The sequence below is a fragment of the Cherax quadricarinatus genome, chromosome 86, assembly GCF_038502225.1.
Source record: "Cherax quadricarinatus isolate ZL_2023a chromosome 86, ASM3850222v1, whole genome shotgun sequence".
Classification (NCBI taxonomy): Eukaryota; Metazoa; Arthropoda; class Malacostraca; order Decapoda; family Parastacidae; genus Cherax; species Cherax quadricarinatus.
This window is the reverse complement of record NC_091377.1, coordinates 12,241,351-12,252,110: the sequence shown is the minus strand read 5'-3', so window position 1 is coordinate 12,252,110 and position 10,760 is coordinate 12,241,351. Positions and strand designations below refer to the sequence as shown.

The window sequence follows — 10,760 nt, the reverse complement described above, 5'->3', positions numbered from 1 at the left end:
AAGTGTCCCCAGGCCTAGCCACATTCCCCGCCCTCACGGGGCTCGTAGGGAGAAGCTAGGCCTCTGGTCTGCCATCTACCCCGCCTCAAAGGGGCTCGTGGGGATGGCAGTCTTATGAGCTGCAGATGGTAGCAAGCTCAGGCATATTAAATCCTTACAGATTATAGTATTAAGGCTAAGTGACTACATCATAATTTGTGAGTTTAGCAATGTGAATGCTTTTGTTTTGGCACAATAACAAGGTGTCTGTATTTGAGTAACATAGGCAAACTTATGACTAGTTAGGATTTATTATTTTAAGATTAAGATTAGTATTTCTGGGTTTATAGTCAGTGGGTGAGTGAGTGTAATTGTGAACCACCAGGTGGTTATTTAGAAAATTATTTATAAATTCATTCTTGTCTATATATGTTACAATGAAGGTTATGTTACAGTGAAGACTGTGTTACAGTGTAGACTGTGTTACAGTGTATTACAGGGTGGTGGTGGGAGGTGGGTGACGATGACCTGGCGTGTGTTGTGTCTACTGGTGGTGACACTGCTGCCCACTCCTGCCATTCCCTGGACCCACCGAGCAGGTAGGGCAGCTGGGCCAGTCAGCAGTGGGCAGAGGTTCTACCAAGCTCATTTCCGCTTCACCCTGGACCTATATGGTGCTCTAGTCAACCAGTCAACTCATCCCAACGCTAATATGCTCTTCAGTCCCGTAGGTGTGGCTGCCATCCTCTCTCCCCTGCTACACACTCAGGACCAGCTGGTAACACAGCAGATAAGACAGGTTAGTGAGCCACCTGCCTTCTACACCAGCTGGCAAAACAAGATAGTGTTACTCTGCTGCCTTCTACGCCCTCTAGTAGCACAGGTTAGTGAGCTGCCTTCTACACCAGCTGGTAGCACAGTAGATAAGACAGGGTAGTGAGCTGCCTTCTACACCAGCTGCTAACACAGCAGATAAGACAGGGTAGTGAGCTGCCTTCTACACCAGCTGCTAACACAGCAGATAAGACAGGGTAGTGAGCTGCCTTCTACACCAGCTGCTAACACAGCAGATAAGACAGGGTAGTGAGCTGCCTTCTACACCAGCTGCTAAAACAGCAGATAAGACAGGTTAGTGTGCTGCCTTCTACACCAGCTGCTAACACAGCAGATAAGACAGGTTAGTGAGCTGCCTTCTACACCAGCTGCTAAAACAGCAGATAAGACAGGTTAGTGTGCTGCCTTCTACACCAGCTGCTAACACAGCAGATAAGACAGGGTAGTGAGCTGCCTTCTACACCAGCTGCTAACACAGCAGATAAGACAGGGTAGTGAGCTGCCTTCTACACCAGCTGCTAACACAGCAGATAAGACAGGGTAGTGTGCTGCCTTCTACACCAGCTGCTAACACAGCAGATAAGACAGGTTAGTGTGCTGCCTTCTACACCAGCTGCTAAAACAGCAGATAAGACAGGTTAGTGTGCTGCCTTCTACACCAGCTGCTAAAACAGCAGATAAGACAGGTTAGTGTGCTGCCTTCTACACCAGCTGGTAAAGCAAGTCAGTGTTACCTTGCTGCCTTTTAAGCTAAGTTTATTTTAATCAGGTTTTATATATAAGTTTATATTGCAATTTTCTTACGTAACAATATATGTAAATTATCAAGTTCAACTCAACAAATGTTCATAGAACCGACATTATTATTATTATTATTATTATTATTATTATTATTATTATTATTATTATTATTATTATTATTATTATTATTATTATTATTATTATTATTATTATTATTATTATTATTATTATCAAAGCTAAACACTAGACCCACAAGGGCCATACAGCGCTGCAGGGGTAGGTATGCTAAGTGGCATGGTTATATCTTGATCTGAGACTATCAAGGGTGAGGAGTATAACAGAGGTAGAGTTTGTAAGGGCTGTGAGGAGTGTTAAAGAAAGTATAATCAAAGTTTGGGTAATAAATCTGTTGCTATCTAAAAGTTAAAGAGGGAGTCTGTGTCAAAGTTGGGGCCGTCAGCGAGGAGGGAAGATAAAGTAAGGGTGTTAGAGCGGTGACGACGTCGGAGGTAAATTCTGCGTACTTGTTGATAGACAGGACAGTACAATAGAATATGTCAAACTGATATCGGAACCTGACAATTCTCACGGAGTGGAACTGGGCCTGTCTCTATGAGATACCCGTAGGTAAGACGTGTGTACCCGATGTGAGGACGGGAGAGCATAGTCTCCCAACCTCGGAATCGATGATAAGAAGACCGGGATCCTAAACTCGGCTTGATAGTATGTAATTTCTTATGAATCGACTCAGATCGACGGTGTTGCCAACGGTTGCGAAGGTGGCTAGAGATTAAAGAAAAATAGTCTGAGTATGGTATACCTCTACATGAAACAGGGAGGTCATGTTCTGGTGACCGCGCCGGGTCATCATCTGGAAAAGACCCGGGCCGGGACAAGACCGGCGAACCTACTACAAGACTGCGCAGCAGAGTCTGCCTACCCATTGCCCTGAACATCAATATGACCAGGCACCCAGCAAAAAACGATTTCTTTGTTTTTGCTAGAAATGAGTCACAACCAAAGTTGCACATGAAGAACTAGGAGATGAGGTGAATTAAATTCTTTGATTGCAAAACACTGAAAGAGTCTGAGACTACCACAAATGTTGAGGTAGACCGGGACACAACACGGGTAATTGCTACGAGAAATGCATACAGTTCAACTGTAAAAATTCTAAATTCCCTCAGACTATGCTATCCGGAAACACTGCTGCAAACCCGGCACCATCAGAGGATTTAGAACCATCAGCGTACACTGCAACGGCATAAGAATAAGGCCGGGAGTGGTTAAGAAAAAGGGAACAAGAAGCAACTGTAGGTATTTGAGCTTTAGTGCAGTGCAGTGAGGAAGAACAGACACGAAATGTTGGAACTTCCCAAGACTGAAGATAAAAGTTAGATGCTAGATGAACTTATAAAAGGAGCAATTAAAGAGGAGTCAAGAGCGAGTGAAGATGAAGAGAAATGGAACGGAGTAAATAAGGGCGGCGAACAAATAAAGGACCTTTACTAACGTCCATTACTGTCCTGTATGAAGGATTGTGAAGGTCATGAGAGTGGAGACATTAACGGAGGCAATGGGCATCACAGTGATCGTTCAAGGCTGGAATATTCTCCTCTGCACAGAGGCTCTCAACAGGAGAGGAACGAAAAGCATTTAAACATAAATGTAATCCCTGATGATGGATGGGATCAAGTTTAGGAAGAGTTGCGGGAGAGACTGCAAAATATATCTGGTCTCCATATTCCAGTTTTGACAAAATTAGGGCTGAATGCAGTCGAAGAAGAGTTCAACGATCCGAACCCCCATGAAAGATGAGCGAGGGTTTTAAGGAGGTTCAGCTGGCTATGGCAAGTTGCTTTCAGTGAGGTACTGTGAGGTTTCCAAGACAGCCGGCGATTAAACAGGAGGCCCAGAAAGTTGATCGTGTCGTTCAGGGATATGTGAGCCATACATGTACAATGAAGTATGAGAAACAACAGAGCGTCTGGTGAAAGTAATTTGGTGTGCTTTAGCACCAGGAAATTTAAACAAATGCATAGTGGCCTAGTGGGAAACACGGCTGACAGTGTTTTGGAGGTTGCTACTAGGCGACAGTCAGCGCCTGCACATGCTACACCGAAGTCATCAACATAGAGTGATAATCAAATATTAAATGGGAGAACAGAGGCCAGATTATTTATAGCTAGTAGACAAATAATGGTGCTAAATATACATCCGTGAGGAACTTCAGCTTGAACAAAGGCCTGAGAAAACGAATTATTAACCCAAACAAGGAAATCTTTCCTAGATAAGAAGTTTTTAAGGAAAAGTGACATATTACCTCGGAGACCTAAGTGATGAGCTTGGGACAAAATGTTATATCTCCAAGTAGTGCCATACGCCTTTTCAAGATCCAAGAAGACTGTTCGTAATGCCTTTGCATTACGAGTTATTGTTGAGATTAACACTGTACTCGGTATTAGAATGTTAAGAAAGGAACCAGACACTGTCACAATGAATCTTACCCAGTGTCTAGAGGTAAATACACACAGATCTAAATGGATTGTGAAAACGTGCAATTGCATTGTTTTATAACCTGCATGAACTGTATCACTGTAGGCAACAAGAGCATTTCACCCTCCATGGAAGATGTGTTCATTTAATATCACATACCTACAAGTCCCTCCCAAGAAGCTCATTGCTAGTAATCCCTTCCTTAAATCACTTGTTAGAGCAACTGCTCAAGAAGAAATTTCTCACCTAGCCGGTAGTAATAAGTTATCACAAGTTATATACACTGATGGATCAAAACAGGAGTCTTCTGGCAGGGCTGCATCTGCTCTTGTTGCCACCTCCCTAGTTAAGAACGATAATAAACTTGTTGAACTAGGCATAAGAATTAACAACTGGGCGCCTACATTGCAAATTGAACCGTTTGCAATCCTAATGGCGCTAAAGCTAACCTATGACACTGAGCTTGACTCTGTCATCATTACTGATTCTATGTCATCACTGAAGGCTCTTGACTTATATAATGACTCCAACAACATGCTCATTGGGGAAGCCAGGTATAGATACTCAAAAATCCGGGACAAAAGAATTAATGTACAATTGCTGTGGATCCCATCACACATTGGATTACTCCTTCATGATAAAGTTGATATGTTAGCCAAGAAGAGTACCCAGAAGGAGAATGTAGAATATAACTTTGGTATAACTGTGTCTAGCATTAGGAATAATATTAGGAGAGAAGTAAATAATGAAAATGATTGTTATAGGAATGCAGTTAGAAGCCTGAGTAGATCTATAACCCACTATGATAACATGAACGTAGATAAGTATGTTTATGGAGCAACTTGCAATGTGAACAGACTGACTGATGTTGTAGTGGCCAGGCTTAGGCTTGGTTACAAGTACTGACTGATGTAGTGGCCAGGCTTAGGCTTGGTTACAAGTACTGACTGATGTTGTAGTGGCCAGGCTTAGGCTTGGTTACAAGTACTGACTGATGTTGTAGTGGCCAGGCTTAGGCTTGGTTACAAGTACTGACTGATGTTGTAGTGGCCAGGCTTAGGCTTGGTTACAAGTACTGACTGATGTAGTGGCCAGGCTTAGGCTTGGTTACAAGTACTGACTGATGTTGTAGTGGCCAGGCTTAGGCTTGGTTACAAGTACTGACTGATGTTGTAGTGGCCAGGCTTAGGCTTGGTTACAAGTACTGACTGATGTTGTAGTGGCCAGGCTTAGGCTTGGTTACAAGTACTGACTGATGTTGTAGTGGCCAGGCTTAGGCTTGGTTACAAGTACTGACTGATGTTGTAGTGGCCAGGCTTAGGCTTGGTTACAAGTACTGACTGATGTTGTAGTGGCCAGGCTTAGGCTTGGTTACAAGTACTGACTGATGTTGTAGTGGCCAGGCTTAGGCTTGGTAACAAGTACTGACTGATGTTGTAGTGGCCAGGCTTAGGCTTGGTTACAAGTACTGACTGATGTTGTAGTGGCCAGGCTTAGGCTTGGTTATAAGTACTGACTGATGTTGTAGTGGCCAGGCTTATTCTTGGTTACAAGTACTGACTGATGTAGTGGCCAGGCTTAGGCTTGGTTACAAGTACTGACTGATGTTGTAGTGGCCAGGCTTACGCTTGGTTACAAGTACTGACTGATGTTGTAGTGGCCAGACTTAGGCTTGGTTACAAGTACTGACTGATGTTGTAGTGGCCAGGCTTAGGCTTGGTTACAAGTACTGACTGATGTTGTAGTGGCCAGGCTTAGGCTTGGTTACAAGTACTGACTGATGTTGTAGTGGCCAGGCTTAGGCTTGGTTACAAGTACTTCTGGCAGTTTGGGAGACACACAGATGATGATCAAACTAAATGTAAATTATGTGACCAGCCATATGATCACTGTCTTGAACACTATGTGCTTAATTGTCCACTTATTGAGGAATACAGAGACAGACAGTATAATAACCTATGTGACATGTCAAGATATTACTGAAAATAAGATACCAGATATACTAAGCAAATTTCCTAAATTTGTTTATAACGGATAAGTGAACTGTAGATATGTAGATAAAAAAAAAACATATGTACACCTGTTAACCCTTTGGGGCCTAGTTCCTAGGCCTTTTGTGTATCCATATGCTCTCGCGCTACCGTCCACAGGATGGATATGGGGTGCACAATAAACTAGCCACTTCGGTGGCAAAATCTAAAATCTTTGCATTAAGAACAGTAATGCAATGGCATTACCAGTGTTCTTAATGCAAAGGCATTACTAACATAGGTATCTAAGTGAAGTATGAGATCAGTAGTGGAATGGCCCTTATGAAAGGCAAATTGACTAGTGGAGAGACTTTTATGTGTCTTTAAATACCATACTAAACATCTATTTATTAGACTTTCCATCAACTTGCAAACAGTACTGGTAAGAGCAATGGGACGATAGTGTGAGACATCATGGCCTGAAGTACCTGGTTTACGAAAACGCAGAACAAGAGCCGTTTTCCACAGCTGGGGAAGAACGCCTTGCGGCCAGTTAAGATTAAAAAGACGTAAGATAACTGTGAGGGCTGACAGATGTAAATGCTGAAGCATACGTATATGAATGTCATCAGGCCCAGCTACGACAATCGGCAAGCGGAAAGTGTTGACTCTATTTCTAGAAATGTAAAAGGCACATTAAAAGACTTTTCTGCTAGAAGAAAAGTCTAAGGATTATAACTCTCTTGCAGACTTGGGAAAAAGCAACGAGGGGCATAGATGGAGCCCCAGAGAGATACGGACAAGATTATTTCCAATTTCTGTGGCAACTTCAAGAGGGTTTCCAATGCTGACACCGGCAACCCTAAGAACTGGAGCCGGGTCGGGAGAGTACTTGCCACTCAATTTCAGCACTTTTTTTTTCAATCTGCGCTCATAGATGAAGCTAAAGTGACGGTAGAAACATAATCCCGCCAACAAGTGAGTTTAGCTTCTCGGATGACACGTCCGGCAAGCATTTTCGCCTGCTTGAAATCAAAGGGTAGCTCTGTGGCCCTATTTTAACAATATCTGCCCCATGCAACACGTTTCAGTTGTACTGTACGAGCACAAGCAGGAGACCACCAAGGTACGCATTTTGAGAGTGTCTACCCGAGGTTTGAAGGACTGCATTCGAAGCTGCGATTAAAACCGAAGACAAAAATGATTGTAACAGCTCAGCAGTTGAAGACAAAGGAAAGAGTTCTTCACTAGAAACAGTCTGACTTGAGTAAATGGCCCAATTCACCTATTCAAGCTGCTATCGTGGGCATCGAGGAGGACGAGAATATAAATGGCAAGTAAGGAGAATAGGAAAATAATCGTCGTCATGTAAATCAGGGAGCACAGACCAGAGTGAAGGAGTGGAGGAACAAATTGAGAGATCTGTGCAAGAGAAAGTTTGAGTGGGAGGGTTTAAATGAGTGGAAGTACCTGTATTTAAAACATGGAGGGGGAAAAGAAGTGAAAAGAGCCTCTAACTGATCACCACGAAAGTCACAATGAGACTTTCCCCAGAGGGAATGACTAACATTAAAATCACTAAATAAAAGGAGAGGAGGAGGAGGCAGGGAAGAAATTAGAGATGCCACATCCGAAAGACATAATGGCCGAGAAGAAGAAAGATATAAAGAGCAGATATATCAAAGTATTACACTGCAGACTGCAATGTAATGCAGCGAAGTATGGATAAGCGCCCAAGAATGTGGTATACTATGGCGCACGAGAAGTGCAGTTTCATTATAAGTCCCATCGGGAAAAGGATCCGATGACTGCAAATACTATATAGCGAGAGGGAACGGAACACAGCAGAGCACAATTTTTGTTCGTGTAAGCAGACACAAACTTGGGACAACTGGGAGAGCAACACCTGAAGCTCACCCAGATTAACCCTGAGGCCTCGAATATTCCACTGTAAATAAGCCATGATCAGCTTAAATAGCGTAACAATAACATTTTGCAGGTGTCAACACACATACTACACCTGTCCACCTCTCCCCAGGTACTACCCTACACACACTACACCTGTCCACCTCTCCCCAGGTACTACCCTACACACACACTACACCTGTCCACCTCTGCCCAGGTACTACCCTACACACACTACACCTGTCCACCTCTCCCCAGGTACTACCCTACACACACACTACACCTGTCAACCTCTCCCCAGGTACCACCCTACACACACACTACACCTGTCCACCTCTCCCCAGGTACTACCCTACACACACTACACCTGTCCACCTCTAGCCAGGTACTACCCTACACACACTACACCTGTCAACCTCTCCCCAGGTACTACCCTACACACACACTACACCTGTCCACCTCTCCCCAGGTACCACCCTACACACACTACACCTGTCCACCTCTCCCCAGGTACTACCCTACACACACACTACACCTGTCCACCTCTCCCCAGGTACTACCCTACACACACTACACCTGTCCACCTCTCCCCAGGTACTACCCTACACACACTACACCTGTCAACCTCTCCCCAGGTACTACCCTACACACACACTACACCTGTCCACCTCTCCCCAGGTACCACCCTACACACACTACACCTGTCCACCTCTCCCCAGGTACTACCCTACACACACACACTACACCTGTCCACCTCTCCCCAGGTACCACCCTACACACACGCTACACCTGTCCACCTCTCCCCAGGTACTACCCTACACACACACTACACCTGTCCACCTCTCCCCAGGTACTACCCTACACACACTACACCTGTCAACCTCTCCCCAGGTACTACCCTACACACACTACACCTGTCAACCTCTCCCCAGGTACTACCCTACACACACTACACCTGTCAACCTCTCCCCAGGTACTACCCTACACACACTACACCTGTCAACCTCTCCCCAGGTACTACCCTACACACACGCTACACCTGTCCACCTCTCCCCAGGTACTACCCTACACACACTACACCTGTCAACCTCTCCCCAGGTACTACCCTACACACACTACACCTGTCAACCTCTCCCCAGGTACTACCCTACACACACTACACCTGTCCACCTCTCCCCAGGTACTACCCTACACACACTACACCTGTCAACCTCTCCCCAGGTACTACCCTACACACACTACACCTGTCAACCTCTCCCCAGGTACTACCCTACACACACGCTACACCTGTCCACCTCTCCCCAGGTACTACCCTACACACACTACACCTGTCAACCTCTCCCCAGGTACTACCCTACACACACTACACCTGTCAACCTCTCCCCAGGTACTACCCTACACACACTACACCTGTCAACCTCTCCCCAGGTACTACCCTACACACACTACACCTGTCAACCTCTCCCCAGGTACTACCCTACACACACACTACACCTGTCCACCTCTCCCCAGGTACTACCCTACACACACTACACCTGTCAACCTCTCCCCAGGTACTACCCTACACACACTACACCTGTCAACCTCTCCCCAGGTACTACCCTACACACACTACACCTGTCCACCTCTCCCCAGGTACTACCCTACACACACACACTACACCTGTCCACCTCTCCCCAGGTACCACCCTACACACACGCTACACCTGTCCACCTCTCCCCAGGTACTACCCTACACACACACTACACCTGTCCACCTCTCCCCAGGTACTACCCTACACACACTACACCTGTCAACCTCTCCCCAGGTACTACCCTACACACACTACACCTGTCAACCTCTCCCCAGGTACTACCCTACACACACTACACCTGTCAACCTCTCCCCAGGTACTACCCTACACACACTACACCTGTCAACCTCTCCCCAGGTACTACCCTACACACACACTGTCCACAGGTACTAAACTGTCAACCTCTCCCCAGGTACTACCCTACACACACTACACCTGTCAACCTACACCCTACACACACTACACCTGTCCACCTCTCCCCACTACCCTCTCCCTGTCAGGTACTACCCTACACACACTACACCTGTCAACCTCTCCCCAGGTACTACCCTACACACACGCTACACCTGTCCACCTCTCCCCAGGTACTACCCTACACACACTACACCTGTCAACCTCTCCCCAGGTACTACCCTACACACACTACACCTGTCAACCTCTCCCCAGGTACTACCCTACACACACTACACCTGTCAACCTCTCCCCAGGTACTACCCTACACACACTACACCTGTCAACCTCTCCCCAGGTACTACCCTACACACACACTACACCTGTCCACCTCTCCCCAGGTACTACCCTACACACACTACACCTGTCAACCTCTCCCCAGGTACTACCCTACACACACTACACCTGTCAACCTCTCCCCAGGTACTACCCTACACACGCTACACCTGTCCACCTCTCCCCAGGTACTACCCTACACACACTACACCTGTCAACCTCTCCCCAGGTACTACCCTACACACACTACACCTGTCAACCTCTCCCCAGGTACTACCCTACACACACTACACCTGTCAACCTCTCCCCAGGTACTACCCTACACACACTACACCTGTCCACCTCTCCCCAGGTACTACCCTACACACACACTACACCTGTCCACCTCTCCCCAGGTACTACCCTACACACACTACACCTGTCAACCTCTCCCCAGGTACTACCCTACACACACTACACCTGTCAACCTCTCCCCAGGTACTACCCTACACACACTACACCTGTCCACCTCTCCCCAGGTACTACCCGACACACAC

At 46.1% G+C, this 10,760-nt stretch overlaps 1 protein-coding gene across 1 annotated transcript in view; it reads left to right on the top strand.

Annotated features, from left to right (window-relative positions):
• Positions 1 to 483: 483 nt before the first annotated feature.
• LOC128702957 (leukocyte elastase inhibitor) overlaps positions 484 to 10,760 on the top strand; it is a 30,777-nt gene continuing 20,500 nt past the window's right edge. Inside the window, exon 1 of the mRNA XM_053797449.2 lies at positions 484 to 778. Coding sequence (XP_053653424.1) covers positions 503 to 778 — 276 coding nt within the window. The 5' untranslated portion in view covers positions 484 to 502. The remainder of the gene's footprint in view (positions 779 to 10,760) is intronic.